Source organism: Gigantopelta aegis, chromosome 14 (genome assembly GCF_016097555.1).
Source record: "Gigantopelta aegis isolate Gae_Host chromosome 14, Gae_host_genome, whole genome shotgun sequence".
NCBI lineage: Eukaryota > Metazoa > Mollusca > Gastropoda > Neomphalida > Peltospiridae > Gigantopelta > Gigantopelta aegis.
The window spans coordinates 34,503,936-34,530,001 of NC_054712.1; the positions used below are offsets into that span (position 1 = coordinate 34,503,936).

Here is a 26,066-nt window from a genome sequence, read left to right on the forward strand (position 1 = left end):
GGCTGTGGTATGTGCTATCCTGTCTGTGGGATGGTGCATATAAAAGACCCCTTGCTACTAATGGAAAAATGTAACAGGTTTTCTCTCTAAGACTACATGTCGGAATGACCAAATGTTTGACATCCAATAGCCGATGATTAATTAATCAATGTGCTCAAGTGGTGTCATTAAACAAAACAAACTTCCCTTGGTGGACCAGTTGGATTTTCCCCCAACCCATCCAGTACCCCACGACTGATATATTAAATACTATGGTATGTACTGTCCTGTCTGGTAAACTACATATAAAAGATCCGTTTGCGACTAACAGAAAAATGTAGCAGGATTCCTCTGAAGACTATAAGAATTATTACATGTTTGATACCTAATAGCTGATGATTAATTAATGCATGTACTCTAGTGGTGTCGTTAAACAAACTTCTAGTGTCAAGGATTTCATATGGATGTCTTGAATAATGGATTTTATAATGGTTATAGAGATTTGGTTAAAACAAAAGTTTGTATACATCTGTGCTAGACTGGTTGTGAAATTAAGCTGAAGATTTCTGTTAACATCACTGACATCAAGTGTTGATAACGTGAGACTCCTAAGGGGATTAGGAGCATGTTTCCCATACAAAAGTGTTTAATGTTTCTTTTTAAATTTGGTGAATTAACCACTGAAAATTAAAAATACATAAAATATTTTAATGGGGTAATAAGTACTTGTATGTATATTATTTAGATTTACAAAGCACATATTTAACATACATATATATGACTGAGCTCCAAGAATTCACTTTGTTCATGCATGTCCATTAGATATATTCTACAAGGACAGAAATGTGATTTTATCACAAGTTAATAAAAAATATATCTATAGATGTCATCAAAATGTGATCCCATCATTTGTTCAAGCATGTCCATCAAAATTCTAAAAGGTCATAAAATGAATGTGATCACATCACAAGTTAATATAAAAAAAAAAAAAAAAAAAAAAAATATATATCTATAGATGTCGTCAAAATGTGATCATATCATAAAGTTAATAAAAGAGATAGATATCGTCAAACCGCGACTCCATTTTCCCGGAATTGTACAGGTCTTTGCGCAGTTTGGTGGATGAAACTCCCTCCGTGTAAGGCAGGAATTTGACCGACATGAGTGCTTCACAGAGTTCTCTGGCCGGGAAGTTCTCCATGTCGTTTCCGCGGATATACATTGCAGTCTCGTCATCCATCTTGTTGAAGATGCAGTGGATAAAGGTGGTCGGGTCATTCCCTGCTACACAGAAAACCTGAAAGATGGTAAAATACTAATAGTCAGTTTGGGCTGGGGCCTCCATAAAGTAGGTATGTAATATATAATCTTCAAAAAAAAAAGTAGGGGATCCTGAAATATTAATGTTAATATCAACTATTAGACTGAACGTACGTTTTGACCTAGTAAAGAACGTTCAGGTCTGTTTATCAACACACCGAAAACACATTCCATAGTTTTCACATGCATCACACAGTTGCCCCATACACGTGGGTGGGGTGTCATTCCCTATTTTGACAATTTCCAGGAAGGTCCATTAATCACTGTGGAACATTATTTCTGTCAATCTTTTTCATTCTGTTGATCATACAGTTGTTATTGTTTTGTTTTTAGTCATTTTTATTGTTTGAATTTGCGATTTATTGATAAAAAAAACCCCGTCAACTTTCAAATTTCACTTCTGACCCCAATCATCCTTCAAGATCTTTGGTGGTCATGAAACCTACTGTAATACTGAACTACCAGTTGTAATGTTTGCCCAATTAATTCACTGTTATCATATAACCATTCCCCACAGCTAATATACCGTACAATTGTGGCAGTTGTGAATTCTTATTAGAGTTTCCCTACGTTTTTTGAAGAGTATATTAAGATGGAGAAGAGGGTATTCAGGTATCACTTACAAAAAGTGTATGAGGGAGGGGGGCAGGGTTTCTGGCAGAGGTTACGATGAGTGAAATTACGTACACTAAAATCTCGAAATTAATGGATATATTTTTATAATATTTAGATAAAATTATAGTAAGAGAACTGCTGTTTAAAATTTGTTAAAAGACATGAAATGTGGTGTCCATTTTGAAAAGATTTCAAACCCATAACCACTTGTCGATCTCTTTTGTTTTTATTACGTACCCTTAATTTTTAGTCCCCTACCAGTCTAACTGGAGGGGACTATAGGTTTCATCTCCGTCCTGTCTTTCTGTCCGTCTGTCCCACATATATTTTCCTGGATGTTTTTCCAGAAGGCTTTAAGATACTGAGCCGAAATATTGTGTATAGCCTTATGATGTACTGTTACAGATCACGTGTGACTTTCATGGCGATTTATCAATTTTTGACGGAGTTATGGCCCTTGAACTTAGGAGATGAAAATTAGTTTTCCAGACTTTTTTTTTCCAGAAGGCCTTGAGATATTAACCTGAAATTTTGTGTATAGCTTTATTATGTACACTTAAGATCAGGTTTCACTTTCATGATATTTTTTGATGGAGTTATGGCCTTTGAACTTGGGCAATGTGAAAATTGGTTTTCCGGACTTCTTTTTTAGAGACCGGCCTCGGTGGCGTCGTGGCAGGCCATCGGTCTACAGGCTGGTAGGTACTGGGTTCGGATCCCAGTCGAGGCATGGGATTTTTAATCGAGATACCGACTCCAAACCCTGAGTGAGTGCTCCGCAAGGCTCAATGGGTAGGTGTAAACCACTTGCACTGACCAGTGATCCATAACTGGTTCAACAAAGGCCATGGTTTGTGCTATCCTGCCTGTGGGAAGCGCAAATAAAAGATCCCTTGCTGCCTGTTGTAAAAAGAGTAGCCTATGTGGCGACAGCGGGTTTCCTCTAAAAACAGTGTCAGAATGACCATATGTTTGACGTCCAATAGCCGATGATAAGATAAAAAATCAATGTGCTCTAGCGGCGTCGTTAAATAAAACAAACTTTACTTTACTTTTTTTCTTTTTTAGAAGGCGTTTAATGTTAATTATTGACAGAGTTATGGCCCTTGGAGATATGAAAAAGAATCCGGACTTTTGTTTTGCATTACCTGAAAATATTGAGGTGAAATTGTGTATATAGCTTTATCATGTACTGTTACTGATCAAGTTTAACTTTCATGGTGATTTACCCACTTTTTACAGATGTTTGGCCCATGAATTTAAGACATACGAAATATTGTTGGGTCAAGTAGGGGATGTGTATTGCTTTAGCAGTACTCTAGTCGGGTCAATATACGGTTTGACCCCAAACAAATTTATACAAAAGGTTTTTTGGTTTTAATGTTATCCATGGGTCATCAGTTATTGCAGAAAAAAAAGTCTCCCAAAATCTGACCCCGGGAACATGGTTAATTTGCATAATTTCAAGATGGCGACCCCCTCAAATTTCAATGTACTACAAACGTTTTACTGGTTCAATTTAGACCCTATAAATGTATTACCAACAGATAGAAACATGATACCAAACAAAAAAACAAAACAAAAAAGTCTATCGAAATTGTTTTGTGACGTCATATTACGTCAAGTTGACGTCACGTGACATCATAGGTGAGATTTGTTGCAAATAATGCCCTATAGTCCAGCGGGTAAGGGGGACAATCGTTCACTTTTTGGGGAGAGCATGAAACTTTGCAGGTGGGTAGTACATCCCATTGCAATTAATTTTCGATTAGGACCCATCTCAGAAAGGCCCCTGGTGGTGGCCATCTTGGATTTTAATATGGCCACCATCCGGTAAATAGTTCCCTCAATATCTTCTATATTAGGGCAGGTACAGATATATTTTAAATGGCTACCCCCATGTTTTCCTAGTCATAGAATCATATGAGACCATTTACAACTTCCTGTACTGTCCACCGCATGAACCATATTTTGTCCATATCTTTGCAGTTATTGCAGATACAATAATACTTTCAACTTCTACACCCATAATTTCATGCTCGTAGTATAACATGAGATCATTTATAAAGGCCTATAATTTCAAGATGGCCACCATCTGAACCTTATTTTCGTTAAAAGTGTTTAAGACTGACATGTTAAATGATTCATACTTTCAATGATTACGGTGAACTTTCAAGGATCTTGTATCAGTTGACAACCTGAACAATCTATATCAATCTCTGCCATCTTGGAATCCAATATGGCTGCCATTGTGGTCAATTGTTTGGTGACAGTATTCTCCAAAATATAGCGTACACCAACATACTTTCAACAGGGGTTTAAATTCTCATGTTAAGCCCATTATCCACGATGGCGAAGCAAGTGCAGATTTTCAAGACAATTCAACAACGAACACCCGTTACATTTCACTTGTCCTCGCCTCACTTGCATCAAAATCAGTATGATCATAATCAGTATTTTTGATAACTTTTTCCACGCCACAGAAAAACAAAATCTAAGTCATCTGCAATTATGCCCTGCAAAGAATGCCTAGTCTTCGAAACATTGACCATCACAGCTGCAAAGTGCTGTACACCACAAGTTAGCTTTGAAACACTTGTAATTTCCTTTACAAGCCGACTTGCAGTGGCAGCATAGCAATTCATAATAGGCCTTGGCTGCTTCTTGTTGTTTCGTCCATACGGGTGCCCAAAGACCATCCTGCTTCTTGCAACCCCAATCTGAGGGGGAGGGAACTGTTGGCTTGCCAGTTAGAGCTTGCCCCCAGATGTGTCCTGCTTGATAAGTTGCCCGCATTGTGTGCTCCTTTAAGGCAGCTGCTGTTGGTGAAATGCTCTCGATTTCTCTGGATCTTTTTGTGAATAAGTACATCCTAGCCTCATCTACACTATCCAATATGCATGTACGACCACAAAGCGCTCAAGCATAGTAATGAGATCATTGGTGACATCATCGGGCTGCAATGAGAGCTTTACAAATGCTTCTGTTACCTCAGGGTAACTCTGCCACGTTTGCCATGATCATTTTTTTCCATGGTTTGAAAAGGACACAGTGTCATACCCGGTGAAAGGATGAAAAAAGGACAGCACTTTGTATTTAGCTGGACCAAGGTTAGCTGCAATTTCATGTATCACAATCTATCGGAACTTCTGACCAGTTCCAAAGGCCAGCCACATTTCCTGGAGTCCAGTCGAATGGAAACAAGATGTTGCAATGACAGCAACATCTATATCAACACTTCGAATCATGACTTTTTCCATGCCCACATTGGGCAGCATCCCTGATGTGCATCATAATTCGGGTATCAGCCTCCTCCTGTGTACATGGCTGGTGTTCCTGAATGTTCATATCCTTGACAGAACAAACAACAGTTTGACCAGTGGTGGATATGATGACCTTGTCTTCGGAATTACATTCAGCACATTTGTAAGCTAGAAACTCAAACAGTTCTTTCTTGTTCTCATCATTGCGGAGAAAACCCGACCAATTGCCTGGTACCCTTGTATCGGAAGTAACACGTTGTCGTGTACCTTCACCATGGAATTCCCTAGTGTAAGCCTTCAGACTGTCATCTAGATACACATCCCACACGAGGAGATGGTATTTTCCTCTTGTCTAATGTTGCCTTTATCAGAAAGAGATGGTGGTGCAGGTTGGTTTTCGTGACAAAAGAATTCAGCAAGGTCCCCTTCCCGTCGTTGGCTTGCAGTGTATAATCTTGAAAATAGGGCCTGGTCATTCTTCAATTCAGACACCTTTCCAGTGATCTTACTTTTCTCCGTACCTGGTCTGCTGAACAGGGGCAATTTGTTCCGTGGAATTGTGGCATTGATAAATTTTGAGATTTTGAGATTTCCCTAGGTCCTCTATTTTCCTGACTGTACTGATGACCTTTTCCGGCATTATAAGCTTTAAATTCAAATTCAGTAAGTCTTTGCTATCCTCTGTGAAAGGGTTGTCCATCTCATAATTAGCTTCTCTTGTTTTACTTGAAATTACAAATGGCAGCTATGATGTCACATGATGTCAATTTGACGTAACTATGACGTCACAAAACAATTTCGATAGACTTTTTTGGTTTTTTTGTTTGTTTGGTATCATGTTTCTATCTGTTGGTAATACATTTATAGGGTCTAAATTGAACCAGTAAAAAGTTTGTAGTAGATTGAACTTTGAGGGGGTCGCCATCTTGAAATTATGCAAATTAACCATGTTCCCGGGGTCAGATTTTGGGAGACTTTTTTTCTGCAATAACTGATGACCCATGGATAACACTAAAACCAAAAAATATTTTTTATAAATTTCTTTGGGGTTCAGCCATTATTTTTCATATATTGACCCAACTACTCTCCAAATACTTGTTTTTCTGGGCAGTACGTAATCTCTCAAAATTTTGTCAGTATTACAAAATGTTATGGGGCATCCACATCGGATCTAAGGTACCTCCCATACTACTAACCAAATTTTCAGGAATAATTATTTACCGCAATAAGGAGCCAATTTTTTACAGCTCATTTTCGATTTTCTAATTTTGTGAATTTTTTGAGTGGGTGTCCCCCTCCCCCATTGTAAAATCCTGGTTTCGTCAATGCTTTATGGATGGTACATTTTGCCATGAAGTTCTACATTATATTACATGTCAGTTTAATGTCAATAAAGGTGTTATTGGCAAATACATGTGTTTTGGTAGTTATTTTACTTAATAATTATTGCCAGTAAACTAAGAATATAACCCATGACATGTATGACACACTTCTGTAGCATATATATTATTAAATGTCTGGTGCTAAACTTTAGAATTGCATTTCTTTGCTCCTGATTCACATAAGTGCCTGTGGGTGTTCAGCAATTACATAATGCTCTAGATATCAGAGAGGGGGGGGGGGGGGGGGCTTATCATGGGATGTGTGACGAAACGTTATGGGGTGAGGTAGGAGTTATGGAACCTTTTCAAAACCTAGTATTTGAAATTAAATGCACAAAGTTATGGCCTTTTTTTTTTTTTTTTTACAGAGGATTTTTCTTCAAGTATTTATTTAATTCCCATGAAACAAATCACAAATTCAAACAGTAAAGTGAACATTATTTAGACCTGGATGTGGATCAACATTATTTAGACCTTGATGTGGATCGACATTATTTAGACCTGGATGTGGATCAACATTATTTAGACATTGATGTGGATCTACATTATTTAGACCTGGATGTGGATCAACATTATTTAGACATTGATGTGGATCAACATTATTTAGACCTGGATGTGGATCAACATTATTTAGACATTGATGTGGATCAACATTATTTAGACCTGGATGTGGATCAACATTATTTAGACCTGGATGTGGATCAACATTATTTAGACATGGATGTGGATCAACATTATTTAGACATTGATGTGGATCGACATTATTTAGACATGGATGTGGATCGACATTATTTAGACCTGGATGTGGATCGACATTATTTAGACCTGGATGTGGATCGACATTATTTAGACCTGGATGTGGATCTACATTATTTAGACCTGGATGTGGATCTACATTATTTAGACCTGGATGTGGATCTACATTATTTAGACCTTGATGTGGATCTTCATTATTTAGACCTTGATGTGGATCGACATTATTTAGACATTGATGTGGATCAACATTATTTAGACCTGGATGTGGATCGACATTATTTAGACATGGATGTGGATCGACATTATTTAGACATTGATGTGGATCAACATTATTTAGACCTGGATGTGGATCAACATTATTTAGACATTGATGTGGATCGACATTATTTAGACATTGATGTGGATCAACATTATTTAGACCTGGATGTGGATCTACATTATTTAGACCTTGATGTGGATCGACATTATTTAGACCTTGATGTGGATCAACATTATTTAGACCTGGATGTGGATCAACATTATTTAGACCTTGATGTGGATCAACATTATTTAGACCTGGATGTGGATCAACATTATTTAGACCTTGATGTGGATCTACATTATTTAGACCTTGATGTGGATCAACATTATTTAGACCTTGATGTGGATCAACATTATTTAGACCTGGATGTGGATCAACATTATTTAGACCTTGATGTGGATCTACATTATTTAGACATGGATGTGGATCAACATTATTTAGACCTGGATGTGGATCAACATTATTTAGACCTGGATGTGGATCAACATTATTTAGACCTTGATGTGGATCAACATTATTTAGACCTGGATGTGGATCAACATTATTTAGACCTTGATGTGGATCAACATTATTTAGACCTTGATGTGGATCAACATTATTTAGACCTGGATGTGGATCAACATTATTTAGACATTGATGTGGATCAACATTATTTAGACTGATGTGGATCAACATTATTTAGACATTGATGTGGATCAACATTATTTAGACATTGATGTGGATCAACATTATTTAGACATTGATGTGGATCTACATTATTTAGACATTGATGTGGATCTACATTATTTAGACCTTGATGTGGAGCAGAGTGATTAATTTCACCCCTAATTTAGATTGTATGAAAGAAAGAAAGAAATGTTTTATTTAACAACGCACTCAACACATTTTATTTATGGTTATATGGCATCAGACATATGGTTAAGGACCACACACATTTTGAGAGGAAACCCGCTGTCACCACTACATGGGCTTAGCAGCAAGGGATCTTTTATTTGCGCTTCCCACAGGCAGGATAGCACAAACCATGGCCTTTGTTGAACTAGTTATGGATCACTGGTCGGTGTAAATGGTTTACACCTACCCATTGAGCCTTGCAGAGCACTCACTCAGGGTTTGGAGTCGGTATCTGGATTAAAAATCCCATGCCTCGACTGGGATCCGAACCCAGTACCTACCAGACTGTAGACCGATGGCCTAACCATGACGCCACAGAGGCCGGTAGATTGTATGAAGCCATATAGCCTAAGATAATATATAAATGCACATGCTAAGGGGAACTAAAGTTGCTCTCCTTTAACTATTCTCAGGGGAATGATGGGGAGGGTTTTTATTTCATTTCAACTTATTTTCTTGCTTATATCCAATTACGGTTCAAGCATGCTGTCTTGGGCACACACTTCAGCTATCTGGGCAGTCTGTCCAGGACAGTGGGTTAGTGGTTAGTGAGAGAGAAGAGGGTGTAGTGGTCTTACAGGTAGTACTAAACCAAATAACTTCCGGCTGGGTCAAAGTGCGAGGTGCACCGAACTTTTGATAGAGAAGTGAACACCACAAGTCCTGTGATTGGTTATAAATGTGAGTGTGTTGGTTGTAAAAAATAATAGTTTCATCTGGGTAAAAAAAAATTGCAATTTTATTTCATCTAGTACCAATGTGTCAAGTAGCCTTGTGCTTGAAACATGTATGGGGTACCTGTAAAAAAAAGTACTCGAATTTTGTGCGAAACTAGGGTAGTCATAGACGCTACCTGTTATCTCAGAAACGAGCAGCTTGACCCCCATTTTTTTCTGATTCATTTTAAGTGTAAGGGGTGGTAGTATTTATATCCGTGGCGTTTATGTCGGTTGATACGTTGCAGGTAGGAGTTTTAGCCACATATGTTAATATTGTCGTCAATGGGATTTGATTTGGTAGTATACACCAACCCATTGAGCCCTTAAGAACTCGCTTTGGGTTGGAGCCGGTACAGGGCTGCAAACCCTATGCCTACCAGCCTGTAGTCTGATGGCTTAACCACGATGCCACCGAGGCCGGTTATTAGTGAGAGTGATAGCTCCCTTTATATGGCGAGCTCTGAATATTTATCAAAATGCGTAAATGTTGGGGGAGGAGTGGCAAGACAGTTAGCCAGATAGCAATAGGCAGATCCCAACCAGGGTGAGTTTTAACCACTCATTGGGTCGGTGTAAGACCACTACCTACACCCTCTCCTCTCTCACTAACACTTAACCACTGTCCAAGACAGACAGCCCAGATAGCTGAGGTGTGTGCCCAGGACAGCGTGCTTGAATCTTAATTGGATATAAGCACGAAAATAAGTTGAAATGAAATAGCCAGATTTTGCGTTACGCAATTGTTGAATGACCCCCAATATAATACTGACGACATCTGCGTATCTCTTGACGTTGATCATCCTCTGTTCCGTGTTGTCGATCGGAACTCGTTTCTTCAGGTTGTAGATGCTACGACTGTCGTGCACACCAACCACCACCTGAAAGACAACAAATCATAACATCCACAAAAATCAAGTCATTATTCATGAAATCATCGTTTAAAAAGGCACATGAAAGTCACAAAGCATAACATCCACAAAACTCAAGTCATCATTCATCAAATCGTTTAAAAATGCATCTGAAAATCATCACAAATCATAACATATACAAAAATCAATTCATTCATCAAATCATCGTTTAAGAAAGCACCCGAAAAGTCCTCACAAGTCATAACATTTACAAAACTCAATTCGTCATTCATCAAACCATCGTTTAAGAAGGCACCTGGAAGTAATCACAAATCATACCAGATCTCCCCCTCCCCCCTCCCCCCAAACACACATACAAAACCGCCCTCACAAAAATCAACTGACACAACAAAAACCCAAGTCCTCACTCATCAAACGACCTGAAAGTCTTCGCTCATCAAACCACCTGAAAGTCTTCACTCATCAAACCACCTGAAAGTCTTCACTCATCAAACCACCTGAAAGTCTTCACTCATCAAACCACCTGAAAGTCTTCACAAATAATCGTACAATGCATATACAGTGAAACCTCTCAAAACCGGACCCTCTGTAAACCGGAATCCCACCAAAACCGGAAATTTTTTATGGTCCCTTTTTACTTAGTCCCGATGGTGTTCGGTTTAGGTGGGTTTCTCTGTATATATACACTATCTACCAAAACCAAATCCTCACACATCAAAAAATGTTTTTAAACATCCACCAACTAAAAGTCACCACAAATCGAATAATCTACGGAAAACCCGTTTACAATCTAATTAAAATTAGCTCCACTATTACATCTAACACCAGCCAGTTGGAGCTCATGTCCACCAATCAAAACCTTACTTGCAGAATCCTGCCAGTGATTTAAAAATAATTTGAAAACATTCCGAATTATCCTGAGTGTATACGACATGTTTCGTGTGAATTACGAATGCCTTAAAACATGTTTTATTTTATAAAATAAATAATTTGTAATGTAAAACTGAAGACTGATTTAGTTGTTTTTGTTTTTTTAATAAATAAATAAATAATTTTAATTGTAAAATTGAAGACTGATAACCCACCCCGTAAGGTTTTGATTGGTGGACATGAGCTCCAACTGGCTGGTGTTAGATCCACATGTAATAGTGGAGCTAATTTTAATTAGATTGACCCGTTTACTACACTTCAAATCTCCACAAAAGAGAAACCAGAAACAAATTTACAACCACACCTTTCCAGCCGGGCATCATGCTTTAAATCGTATATGATAAATACGTGTTTTGCCACACACCCGATAATCTATACACACACATTGTTACACACACACACACACACACACACACACACACACACACACACACACACAAGAAGAAGAAACAATAGGCTTTTTAGGATAATTTCAAGATTATCTAAACATTTCGGCCCAGTGAAGAGGCATAAACCGGTTTAAAGACTGATTAATATTTAAGAAACGAAATAACATTCCCCTCTCCACACACCACCCCGCCCACCAAAAAAAATCAACAACTTAAAAATAAGAGAAAGAAAAAAAAACAAAAACAACAACAACAAAACAAACAAAAACCAACCAACCAACAAAAAAACAAAAACGACCCCTCCCCCACCAGCGTTCTTGTCGTTGATTTAAATGTATAAAGTATGTACCTGTTTGCCCAGCGACTTCATCCTCTGAATTAGTTTGATGTGTCCCTGGTGGAAGAGATCAAAACATCCCACAGTGTATACCTTATCCACGCGTCCATCCAGGTGTGTCAGTGGCAGAGACAGCCGGCGGTGGTGTGTCCTCATCTCAAACTTGTCCACAGACTGCCTGTTTTATAACAAATGTCTTACTCTTAAATTGAAGAGTCTTATTACCAGACACGGGGGTGGGATGGGGGTGGGGCATGACTGGGGAACGAGGTTTATGGGTTGGTCGAGTAGGGATGGGTTTCAACCCCCAAAACCCACATCCTGCACACGTGCCTGAATACTAGTTCTATACCTTCATCACTACAAACTGTCATAGGCGTACGGACTCCCATTTTTGTAGGGGGTTGGGGGGCTGGTTGGCTTTTGTCCGAATTAAACGGAAATGCCCGAATCTGCATAACATTTATTCATATTAGCATTACTACCAAACAGTTATATAGGGTTGTACACGAACCACTACGCATTTTTACATGGATTACAACTAATTTTGAAGGTAGAATATTGGAAATGCATGGTAAAAAGGAATCAGGTTAGCACATTTTGCTCGAATATTTGTATAAGTTTTAGGCTACATGTGAAGATACATGTCACAATTACCAAATAAAAGCCACTGTTTAATTAATGTGCTCTAGCGGTGTCGTTAAACAAATCAAATCTTACTTTTGACCAAGTGTAAAAATAACAATATTTTAGGCCCCAAAAGCTAAAACGTGCCGATTAGATATGTCTTTCACTATACATACTGATTCACATGACGCATGTTCATTAGTTTGAATGGTTACCACGTGACAAGGAGTACCTTCTTGTTTTCTCCGTGTCCGGTGTAGATGTCTTCGCGTCTCCTGTCAGCGTGATGTCAACTTGTACAGCAACACTCTTCTGCTTTTAATTCAAAACACACGTAAATACCAGTATATATGACTTCACAATAATATAAAGCACAGTTTACATTACTTTAAATTAACCTCCATTAAAGAATATTTAAGAAAGCTAGGGTTTTATCCATTTTACATAATTATATATATATTCAAAGGTATACATGGTAAGTTTCAAGACAAATTCCAGTCTGCTATTAGCATTTTTTTTTGATTGACCAACATACTAAAGGAAATGTTTAAGGCCTCTCCTAATATTTTAACATTTTACAATACTACACAGGCACGGCGGAGCAGGGAGGGTGGAGGCCTAGCTCCTCCAATAATTATGAATAAAAATATTATTGGTAGTAAATGTTAAAGCAGAGATGAATTCTACTTGCAGAATGCAGGAAATTGCATTTCAGGACATGAAGTTTAATTTTTTTTACGGGGGAGCATATGTCCGAACCGCCTAGAAACTTTGCTTTGCGCCCTATATCTCAGTCAGTCCCCCAATCTCAGTCATCCCCCTCTTCCAATGTGTACTTGCTTCCGCCGTGCCTGATAATCACACAGTCAACATAAACATGTTAACTCTCAATAATATTCTTAAAGAAGAAACTAGGTCTGGGAGCGTTTGCTTTTGTGTATTAATGAACGAATATACATATACATATACATATACATATACATATACATATACATATACATACACATACACATACACATACATATACATACATATACATATACATACACATATACATACACATACACATACACATATATATATATACATATATATATATACATATATATATATACATATACATATACATATACATATACATATATATATATATATATATATATATATATATATATATATATATATACATGTATAAACAACTTGTTATTTTTATTTATTATATTGTTATTTTTTAATTCATAAAATATGCATACGATTTCAAAATCACGAGTTTTCTCCTTTTCTAATACATCAGCTTCTTGTTTTTCTTTGACATACTGGACTTTTGTTTCTGTGCGTCCACCCTGTTTGTTCCTCGCTGATAGTTTGTGTTGTAGGCTAGCGTGGGCCAGACGGATAGACAGAAGAAGACATATGATGCCAAATATTCCACCTGCAACGAGATCGTCTTCCCATATTTAAATAAATAAATGTGTTTCTGGTATATATATATATATGTCGATCTACCTTACAAAATATTTTTCGGCACGTTCTCGGAAACTCGGTCGTTTGTAGGCCTTAACGGTCCATTATATTGGTTTTTCATATAGGCATGGAAGCTATGTAATGTGTACATGGAACATATGACGATATTAGTACAGGGAAAAAAATTATATCAAATAAGAGAAAATAAAGGGTAGGAGTGTCATGATACACCGATGCATCATGATACGTCTGTTGACGATACGATACACGATACTCTTAAGCTTGCTTGTGTATCGATTCCTATTTTGACCATGCATCGATTCCCGTATAATTCCGTATTCATTTACCAACATCAATTTGTACTGGTTATGTACATATTGACAAGTTATTTCCATCACAAAACAAAAAACAACAGTGGACAGAGAATATTTATTTGCTTACTTCAATATGTCTATGATGTGCTATTTCTATCGTGAATCAGGTATCGCGATACGTATCGTATCGTATTGTAGGCTATGTATCGTGGGCTATGTATCATATCTAGGGCTATTTATCGTGATACGTATCGTATCGTGAGCTATGTATCGTGATACGTATCGTATCGTGAGCTATGTATCGTGATAGGTATCGTACCGTGAGCTATGAGTCGCGATATGTATCGTATCGTGGGCTATGTATCGTGATATGTATCGTATCGTGGGCTATATATCGTGATACGTATTGTATTGTGGGCTATGTATTGTGATATGTATCGTATCGTGGGCTATGTATCGTGATATGTACCGTACCATGGGCTATGTATCGTGATACGTATCGTATCGTGGGCTATGTATCGCGATACATATCGTATCGTGGGCTATGTATCGTGATACGTATCGTATCGTGGGCTATGTATCGTGATACATATCGTATTGTGGGCTATGTATCGTGATACGTATCGTATCGTAAGATAGGTGTATCGTGACACCCCTAATAAAGAGATTTCACTGACAACGAGTATAACTTACTAAAACTAGACATGATGTTTGCAGCTCCTTGGCCAAGACACAGAAAGGCAATTGCCATAGATTCCAGTTTCTCTTTCAGTTTCCCTTCCATCACAGCTGATGTATCAATAGCTGACCCAACCTCATCTGACTTCTTGAACTCTCTATTTAAATAGTGTATTGATAGAGATACGAAAGTTAATAACTGAAAACCAAATATAATTGCATTGTGCATTTTAATTGATTACGAATCTAGTATGTCATTTGACACAGGGGCATAAAAATATGGCTAAGGCTATAGTGTAATCCATTTTCAACGTCATTTTCCCACATGCGTTTCTCTAAAGGACGTTTGCTTTTACGTGAAAATCAATAATAACGTTTTAAGGATAGAGAATTAAAATGCTTACATAGTCCACGGCTAAACTTACAGGAAATGTAAGATGTGTGGCGTGGATGGCCACATAAGACAAGCACCTGTGCGGTTGGAAAGACAAAGATTGGGATCTGGAGGTGGATTTTAGTGGCAAAGAATATGTACACATGTATATATTTCTTGGTTTACTGAGATAATTTTTACTATTTTCAAATGGCTATGCTAATTTCTTCCATGGCAAACAACAGCACTATAGTTTTGAAAGTTATATCAGCTCCTGGACTCCCAGTTTATCGAGCTGCTTGCACATATTTGACTTCATCTTGTTTCAGTCAGCGACCATACTGATGGTTTCAATTTATTTTGTTACTTGTATCTAATTAAAGTTCAAATTAAGTTCTGAACAGGACAGCGAGTTAGTGGTGGTTAGTTGTTAGGAGAAATCTGTGTTATGACCTTACATGTATTGTTAAGCTGCTGAAACGTAGTTTGGGTGGGCACTTCTACAGTGATGCGGATCCAGTAATAATCAGCATTATGGCCGATGAATTAACCTATATACCATCGAGAGCCTTACTAACCAATACCAAACACTGTTGACGAGCCTATATCTAATTAAGATTCAGACAGGTTCGTCTCGGGTCCAACCTCTGATGTGGCCAGTGACCGATTCTTAGAACACACAAGTGTATTTACCAGCTGGGCCCCGTTCCACGAAGTAATGTTAGTTCTAAGATCACCTTAAGTGCATGATTACGAGTACGTAGGCGGATCGGGGGGGGGGGGGGGGGGGGGGGGGGATGGGCCCGCCCCCCCTAAATTTTGCGACAGTTATAATTTTATTACATATTAATTTTCATTTTTTTTACGATCCCCTCCAAACCTCCCCCAAAGTTCCATTGACATTCCGCCTCATGTCATTGGGGCCCACCTAAATGGATTTTCTGGATCTGCCACTGTAGTATATACTCAAGGTGATCTTAGAGCTAAATTGCTTCGTTGAACGGGGCCCAGATTATTAGAGGTAATTTACATTTTAAACAAATTGGGGAGAGGGATGAACATTACCGATGGCGTGCTACCTTTAATACCTGAGATAGTGCGCCTTGAAATAGTCCTGGACTCTGACCACACCGAGCAGAAACTCGTATGCCATGATAGCCATATTGGGAAAGAGAAATAGCAAGGTTTGTTGCCATGACAGCAGCGAGAAATCTGTCACCATGATGATACTCCACAGCGACAGTACATTCACAATCTGAAAAAAAAAATTACCCAAGAAATGTCCACGGGTTAACCTTAGCATGGCCATATTGCTCTGAGGACAACAATAATAAAATATATATATACTACTCAAAAGAATTTAAGGGTCAGACGATATTTTCGACATTATTTTCTGAATGTCAATTATATTAGCTAGACCATAATGTCACGCATGGTATTGTTCCATTTTGACGAAAGTGGGTCTAAGCAACCCATAAATGAATTAAAATCCACTGTCATTGACACTGTCGACTAGTTCTAATGGCGAAAACATGCTTACATTTGCACGTAAATTAGGGCGAAAGCGAAAGGTCTGCTAAGTGCCCATAACTTGCTTTTTCACAAAGCGCTTCATTTGCACGCTTTGCATGTGTATTCCATGTTCCCAATGCTGAATTTCCGTGTAATTGGAGCTTGCATTCGTGTACGGTGCACACTCCAAATTCGACAATGGTAGACGTCAACTGACTATCGAAGATCGAGGAAGGGCTATTGCTTGGCTTCAGGATGGCAATACGCAAAGAAATGTTGCTCTGAGACTTGGTGTCAGTCAGAGTGTCGTTGGCCGACTGTGGCAACGGTACCAAGCAACGAATTCTGTTCGAAATCGTCCACGTTCGGGAAGACCCCGAAGCACTACAAATAGAGAGGACCGCTACATCACCAATATGGCTCTACGTCAACGCACAACCACTGCACGCCGATTACGTGACAATCTGCGGACTGCGACTGGAACTCGAGTGTCTGATCAAACCATATGCAATCGTCTGAGAGCCAATAATCTACGCTGCCGTCGCCAGGCTGTTCGACCACCACTCCTACCACGTCACAGAACGGCCAGACGTCACTGGTGCACACTTCATCTGCGGTGGCAACGTGTTCAGTGGGGTCGAGTGATGTTCACTGATGAGTCCAGGTTTAGTCTCCAGTTCAACGACAGTCGGGTTCGTGTCTACAGACGTCCTGGGGAGCGCTTCGCTGACGTTAACGTTAGACAACGTCACCGGTTCGGTGGTGGCAGCGTCATGGTGTGGGGCGGCATCTCTATCCACCACAGGACCCCCCTCTATGTGGTAGATGGCAATCTGAATGGAATCCGCTATCTGAATGAGATTATCCGGCCGTTGATTCTCCCAGGCCTTCAGCAGATTGGCGGCGGGGCAGTTCTGCAGGATGATAATGCCAGACCCCACCGCGCCAGGGTGGTAACGGACTTTCTTAGACAACAAGGTATCGCCAGGATGGATTGGCCATCATATTCGCCTGACTTGGCCCCAATAGAGCACGCCTGGGACGAATTAGGCAGGAGAGTTCGGGATAACCATGCCCCTCCGGCCAACCTTCATGATCTGGGTCAACTTCTTATGGCAGAGTGGCAGGCCATTCCCCAAGAGTTCTTTAGACGTCTGATCAACAGCATGAGGCAACGATGTGTCGAGTGTATTCGCGCCAGGGGTGGATTCACACACTATTAAACGAATATTCTAATGTATAAAATCCATGTTTGACAACCTTCAACTTTGACAGCATGTCATGTGACTTTCTTGTATACAGTGACGTTTATTTGTGTTTTTTTGTAAATATGGAACAATAAATTAAATTTTTGGTGTAGTTTACATCATCAATCTAATACACTCTGAAACTTATTTGGTTATAAATTTTTGACCCTTAGAAGAATATTTTTCTCCGTATAGTATTCATAGTATATCAAACCGGCCTCGGTGGCGTCGTGGTAGGCCATCGGTCTACAGGCTGGTAGGTACTGGGTTCGGATCCCAGTCGAGGCATGGGATGTTTAATCCAGATACCGACTCCAAACCCTGAGTGAGTGCTCCGCAAGGCTTAATGGGTAGGTGTAAACCACTTGCACCGACCAGTGATCCATAACTGGTTCAACAAAGGCCATGGTTTGTGCTATCCTGCCTGTGGGAAGCGCAAATAAAAGATCCCTTGCTGCTAATCGGAAGAGTAGCCCATATAGTGGCGACAGCTGGTTTCCTCTCAAAATCTGTATGGTCCTTAACCATATGTCTGACGCCATATAACCGTAAATAAAATGTGTGGAGTGCGTCGTTAAATAAAACATTTTTTTCTTTCTTTCATAGTATATCAACGGCGGTGCATGTGTACAATGGGCACAAAAGCCTACAGACATGTTTTACACTCAGGTTCTCGATATACTCACGGGACAATGTTCCTGTGCATATATTGCACAAGGTCTATGTTTAACCGTAAACGAAGAAAAAATCAAATCAATAATCATAAACATTACGAGACAGTTTGCGCAATCATGTTGATGTCATCATCTTTGTCAAATGTCAACCATTTTCAAATTTTACATGCGCAGTTACTTTGAGATCATTATAAATTATTTAGTGCAGAGAAACTTTTTTCTATGAGTGAATATACTATACAATATATACAGCACCGTTATTTTAAACCACAAGGTTTCAAACAGAGTTGAGAAGGCACGTTTTCTTTGATTGTACGCCACCTTTTCTTCGAGTTATAAAGTTAACATGTACAAACTAACGGACCTTGTCGCAGAATGCATCCATAAATCCACCAAGTATAGGGTCGTCTATAGGTCCATACTTCTGTCGCTGAACTTTCGCAACAATACCGTCCAGATGATCAAGAAAATCGTGAAACAGGACGAGTAGGAAGGCTAACCAACATATATTGTATCTGAAAAAAATAAATATACTGCAGTGGTCTCTCCAGTATTCAGGAACGGGATGAGGGAATCGGTAGAGCTGGTTCCACTTAATAGGAAGGGATGGTACCTAAGATTTGCAGTGTACAAGTACTTCTTGTAAACGATGATGAACCTGATTACTCTGGTAGTTCAAGACAATGGCATGACTTGTGATTTTGGATGACGGCCTAAATAAACGGATAGCGGATATTATTATTGCTGCCAATGGATGGCGGGCGTATTGGAAATTAGTCTTAAGAGATGGCGGGTCCGCTATTGCTTATGACATGTAACGAGACCCCTGGACACTTGTTTGTAAGACGCTGAAAAACGAAGAAGACCCGTATCGCGTTGATGGTTGGTTACAATTTTATTTCTTGTTTCTTTTATTACAGGTACCAGGCGCGCTTTCAGGGGGAAGGTGAGCGTGTATGTATGTGTGTGTGTGTGTGTGTGTGTGTGTGTGTGTGTGTAGGGGGGGGGGGGGGTCGAAACCCTTCATGCTCAAGAAATATATTTTTTCGGGGGAGCATGACTCGACTCCCCTATAAACTTCGGTCGCCGGTCTAGATCCCTCATCCTGCTAAAATTCCTGCATCTGCTGTCCTGATTTCACTTTCTTCAACTCTATATCACCAGGGCAGAAAGAGAGAGAGAGAGAGAGAGAGAGAGAGAGAGAGAGAGAGAGAGAGAGAGAGAGAGAGAGAGAGAGAGAGAGAGAGAGAGAGAGAGAGAGAGCGAGAGAGAGAGAGAGAGGAGGAAAAGACGCAGAAAGATAGAGTTATTATGTATAAAGAGAGAGTGAGAGAGAGAGAGAGAGAGAGAGAGAGAGAGAGAGAGAGAGAGAGAGAGAGAGAGAGAGAGAGAGAAAGACAGAGACAGAGAGAGAGGGAGAGGTGGTGGGGGTAGGAGAGTGGGGACACATACATGTATATTATTGTATTGTGATATATTTCAAAGATTCAAAACACAACTTACTTTAAACACCAGGCAATTGGAATGACCAGAAATGTTCGAGCCCATGACACTGTATTGGCTGAAAAGAGGGTATATTTGCGGCCTCCGGTGTTGACATATCTAGGAACTTGCTCTACTATTGGCCACAGGTACGTTTGTAGAGGTGTGTATACATAGAGATCATACCAACTGACCTGAAAGTTAACAAAAAGCGTCAGAACAGAACAGAACAAAACTATTACGCTCAGGCCGTTACACAATGGCATATGAGGAACATGATATATAAACTGTAGTGACAAGATAGGGTTTACAGGAGACAATAGAACTATGGTATTAATACAAATGCGATACAGTAATACTGAACATTAATAATTACTGAAGAAAACTGTACAAGACATAACTCAGTGCACATATACATAGACAGCACTGGTGACATGCACTCACGAATCACTGTCAAGACAGTAATAGTTTCAAGCGTTCACCATAGCTGGACATAGAATTAAGCACATGTCAGTATCACAAACCTTACTTCCTCTTAATTTTAAACATAATAGAATGCACTTTACTTGTATAAATGTATACTTACAAGGACAAAGAGGAGAGTTTCAACACTTTTCGCAGCTGCTGCCATAATTGTTAAACCAAGATGAAGTAACGTGTGTAACACAGACATGGTGAACCGTCAGAGTACAAGAAAACAGCAGTGTATGGAATCTGAAACAACAGTATACATGTATATATATAAAAAAACAAAACACGAATGAATCGGTGATAATCGTTAGTATCATCAACAATACCATCAATACAGTAACAGAGCTTAAATAAATATCAAATTTTATAATTCGATTATTGGTAAGTCAACGGTTCCATATTTCTTATCTATGCCAGATTTTTGTTCTTCTAATATTTCTTAATTTCATATGTACGCGGACCGTTCTGGAACCTGGGGCGGAATCTTGCTCAGTTTGTAGAGCGCTCGCTTGAGGTGCTTGGGTCGTGGGTTCGAGTCTCCTCAGTGGTTCCATTCTCTGAATGTTTTTTCATGTCTCATCCAGTGCCCACGACTGGTATATCAAAGGGATTGGTATGTGTTGTCCTGCCTATAGGAAGGAAAGTGCATATAAAAGATCACTTGCTGCAAAATAGAACAATGTAGCCAGTTTCCTCTAAGACCATGTCCTGGTGATTAATATATCAATATGCTTTAGTGGTGTCGTTAAACAAAAACAAATTAAAAACATTTTGAAGAGAATTAACGATGCACTCTAATTGTCACAATAGCGTTACTTTTCAATCTTGAAAAGCAAAGGAATGAAGGAATTTTTAATTAACGACGCACATTATAATTACGGTTATATGGCGTCGGACGTGTGGTTAAGGACCACACAGATAATGACAGAGGAAACCAATGAGCTCCCATTTCCGATTAGCAGCAAATTATCTTTTATATTCAGCATCCCACAGACTAGGATAGCACATACCACTGACTTTGTTACACCAGTTGGGAGTGTGGAGTGCTGGCTGGAACGAGAAATATCCCAATCGGCCCACCGACTGGGATCGATCCTAGACCGACCGCGTATCAATCGAGTCTTCAATCTTGAAAAAAAAGAGAGCTTGAAGACACTTACGACATTGATGTTCTGAAGGCGCAATATATGGATCATTGGTAACTAAATATACACATGGGGAAAAAGTTAAGCATCTTCTACAAAGGTCGTCCATCAGCTTGTTTATACCACACACAAGTTTTGAACTGTCACACTTCCTCACAATTCACTAGGATGTATTTCTAATAAGTACTTTGAAAAGATATATTTAAAAACAAAAAAATTCATGGGGAGAAGCAGGCCCGTAGCCAGGGTTTTGAGGTGAGGGAGGTCGTTTAAGCTTATGGTGAGGCACAAAGTGCCTCACACGAGGACGCGAAGCGCCCGAGTTGCTTAAGGGGGTCGGGGGGGGGGGGGGGGGGGATATTGGAACAAAAGTCACCGATAGGGGGTGTTGACCGACCGACCCGACCCCCCATTGGTTACGGGCCTGAGAAGATCTGTGCAGTGGCCCCATTAAGCCGTTAAAACTTAGTGTGATTTGAAACTTGTACCAAGATGTGGATTTACAAGCGTTACTTTCAATGGTTAAGGCAGAAAGCACACCGAATTTGGATGTGGTTGAGGGTGTGGGTGTAGGTGTGGTCTGGTGAGCCTGATGCTTTCAAGATATAGCGCCAGTCCTATTTGTCATCTGTTGGCAGATCTCCATTCAACTGGTTGTTTTTATCTCTCGTTCCAACCAGTGCACCATAACTGGTTAAAGGCCGTGGTATGTGTTTTCATGTCTGTGGGAAAGTGCATATAAAAGATCCCTTTCTGCACTAGGAAAAATATAGCTAGTTTCTTGTAACCTCATCGTGGTGCAGGGGTGTAATATTCTCTTGTTTTGTTCTTGAGGAGATTGGCGCCTACGGAGACGAGATGAACTGCTTGCCGTTGAAGTGTGGCACATGTTTCCTCCACCTGTGACCTAGCAGGGTTTTTGCTAGCTCGACGTAATGGACGCCGGCGATGATCTTGAGTACTCTGTGGACGGTGTTGTTGTCCATATCCCAGAAAAGGATTCCTTGTCTGTACAGACCCTCCCGGCGCGTTGTCACCACTAGGCAGAGCGTCCCATCTCGTAAGTCCGTATCGTGAATGGCCACCTCACTGCCGTTGGGGAAGCGCTTCAAACTTCCCTCTTGGATACCTCCCGGCAGTGAGCCCACGTGTGGTGTATCACCAACCAAGTACTTAGAATACTGGCTCTTGATCTTGCTGACAGCGAGACTCCATGCGGCAAAGTCCCTGCCTCGTCCAGAGGCGGAAGGCCGTGCCTTGGCTGGCTGGCCACTCGGGGGAGTGACGGCCTTCCGTTTCGCAACACCAACTTCCTTGTTCGTCTCAACGAAGTTCCTCGTGGGTGGGGGTCCCGACGGAGTCGAATGTGAAGGTGCAGGAACGGGAGACGCCAGCCGTTGAGTCTCGCACATGGCAATGTTCAGCTCCTCTCCTGGCGTCGACTCGTCAGACTTCGCTTGCTGGGTTTCCTTAGCTGGCTTGGCTGGCTTGTCCGGTCGGGCTGGGGGCGACGACGCAGAAGGGACCGCCGCTGGCGGTTGAGCCGCCAGCTTTGTTCCCCCCCTGTGCCACCACTGGCGCACGTTTCCTCTTCCTCGGTCCACTTCCCTTCTTTTGTGGAGCAGGGTCGCCGTACACCAAAGTCACGGTTGCCCGTGACCCGGTGTACGCGACGCGGTACTCTATCAGCGTCCCATACGAAGCAATTAATCCCCCAGGTTGGGGGGGGGGGGGGGGGGGGGGGGGTAACATGAGAGAGCATGGAACAGCGTCCGTCTTCTTCGCCAGCTCGAGTAGGAATGTTTCTTCTGTTGACTACGTGTCAGAATTACCAAATGTTTGACGTGCAACAGCCGATGATTAATTAATCAATGTGCTCTAGTGGTGTTGCTAAACAAAACAAACTTTAATAAACGTTTTTTTTTTTTGGTCCAACTAATTTCAGTACAAATGCTATCTCTTTTTAAATAAACCTGCAGCAGTCATTAGATATGATTATTTGTCAACCAGTGCTCCACGGGTGGTATATCAAAAGCCGTGGTATGTGCTATTCTGTCCTTGGGAAAGTGAATATAAAAGATTCATTGCTGCTAGTGGAAGAATGTAGATATTTTTATTTGAAGATTGATTTGAACTGGGAAGTGACGTAGCCTAGTGGTAAAGTTCTAGTGATGTCTTAGTGGAAAACAAACTTTTTTTTTTTTTTAAATCTGATTCACTCAGTAGCACCTTTGACATCGTTCTGATGAACAAAATATAAATTCAGATTTAAGTTAACTGTTTAAAATATATTCAGAAATGGTTGCTTCAAAAAAAATTAATGATAGCGAATTTGGAAAAAATTCCGGATATTTGGCATTAATTCCGGAATTCCGGATATGGGTTAAAAATTCCGGATTTTTCGGAACATTCCGGAAAGTTGGTCGCCCTGTTAACAGCATCTGTATACTTTAATATCTTTCACCACTAAACCAGCCCTCTGTTCAGTAAAAGCAAACAATTCGAATGTTCGCGAACTATTTGACTGGTTCCCGATGTGGTCATTAGATTTAACGTGATGCGCATTAACCCGTTTACCAAACATTTTTCTACTCCGTCTGGCCGCTCTCAGCCCGTTAAGCATCCAACACAATTAAACCGCGAGAAAGGCAGACGTATAAATATTTTTTTTTAAATTAAACAAACAGTTTTTATGTTTCATCTAAACAGTCACGGTGACCCTATGGGCAGACACCTTTCTTGACCAATATATACCAAAGGGTTTACGTAAGCGTATTGCCAATACTAAAAAAATACTTACCGTGTGCATCCAACTTAAACTGTGTATACTGACCAGTGGCGAACACTCGTGCACATTTAATCCACTGATTACACAGGGGCGGTTGTAGAATTCTTTCGGAAGGGGGCGCAACGTCAAACGGAGCTCCTACAGTATTTTAAGATATATGAGCAAATATAATGTTATAAAGGCAATCTTACACCAAAAGATCTGAAGGATCTAGCTCAGTCCGTAGAGCGCTCGCCTGAAGTGCTTGCGTTGTAGGATCGAACCACGTCAGTGAATCCATCCTCTGATCTGGGTGTTTTTTTTAATCGTGCCAACCAGTTCACCAAGGAATGAATGAATGAATGAATGAATGAATGAATGTTTAATGAAACCCCAACATAAAAATAGAGATTGGCTAATGTGTGTCAAACAGAGATAAGTACATCAATATGAAATGTCGTGGTATGTACTGACCTGTCTATCAATAGAACAATGCATATAAAAGAACCCTTGCTGCTAAGGAATGAATGAATGAATGAATATTAACACTCCAGCACGTTGCTACTAATGCAAAAATGTAGTGTGTTTCCTCTAAGAATTCGTGTAAAAAAAATACCGATGTTTGACACCCAGTAGCTGATTATTAATAAACTAATATGCTCTAATGGTGTCATTAAACAAAACAAACTTTAATTTACACCAGAAATACCTAACCGACTAAGATATTACAACTTGCCTATTAAAAAGACATAAATTCATTAAACAATGGGACAATTTGTACTTCGTTAGTGGGGGAGCGCACCCGACCACACTACCCCTGGATCCGCGCCTCTTAAGAGAGTGGATTCAATTAAAAACATAAACCACCATGCACGCGACCGACTCACAAGACAAACGACAACGTATTAGATAAGAGGGTTTAGTTGACACACTTCGTTATCACATGTGTGAGTCATTTGACATTCACGGGGGCCTGGTGCAAAATCGTTCGACTACTGTGCGGTCGGTCTAGGACCGATCCCCGTCGGTGGGCCCATTGGGCAATTTCTCGTTCCAACAAATGCCCTATAACTCGCCCGTTCCTAGTGTAACAAAATGCGTGGTATGTACTACCCTATCTGTGGAATGCTGCATATTTAAAATATCCCTTCACGCCTTGCTGCTAATCGGAAAAAGTAGGTCATTGTGTGGCTGCGGCGGGTTTCCTCTCTCATTATCTTTGTGGTCCTTTCATTTTATTGAACTTATTTTCGTGCTTATATCCAATTAAAGTTCAAGCACGCTGTCCTGGGCACACACCTCAGCTATGTGGGCTATCTGTCCAGACCAGTGGGTTAGTTGTTAGTGATCAGTGAGAGAGAAGAGGGTATAATGGTCTTAAGTAGAGCCGGTTTCGGGCTGCGAACCCAATACCTACCAGTTTTATGTCCGACGGCTTAACCACGACACCCTCGAGGCCGGTTTGTGGTCCTTAACCATGTGTCTGACGCCATATGATATAACCGTAATTAAAATGTTTCTTCCTTCATTCATTCCTTTTTTCTTTCCTTCCTTGATT

At 40.1% G+C, this 26,066-nt stretch overlaps 1 protein-coding gene across 1 annotated transcript; it reads right to left on the bottom strand.

The window, feature by feature from the left end:
* Positions 1 to 65: 65 nt before the first annotated feature.
* Positions 66 to 20,798, bottom strand: LOC121389202. The gene is made up of 11 exons (XM_041520804.1): positions 20,712 to 20,798; positions 20,147 to 20,319; positions 19,008 to 19,158; positions 16,299 to 16,465; positions 14,853 to 14,995; positions 13,635 to 13,813; positions 13,218 to 13,232; positions 12,614 to 12,693; positions 11,767 to 11,932; positions 10,000 to 10,107; positions 66 to 1,276 (listed from the first exon to the last, which is right to left on the bottom strand). The coding sequence occupies exons 1-11, from the start codon at positions 20,796 to 20,798 to the stop codon at positions 1,025 to 1,027; spliced, it is 1,521 nt and encodes a 506-aa protein (XP_041376738.1). The 3' UTR covers positions 66 to 1,024.
* Positions 20,799 to 26,066: the final 5,268 nt, after the last annotated feature.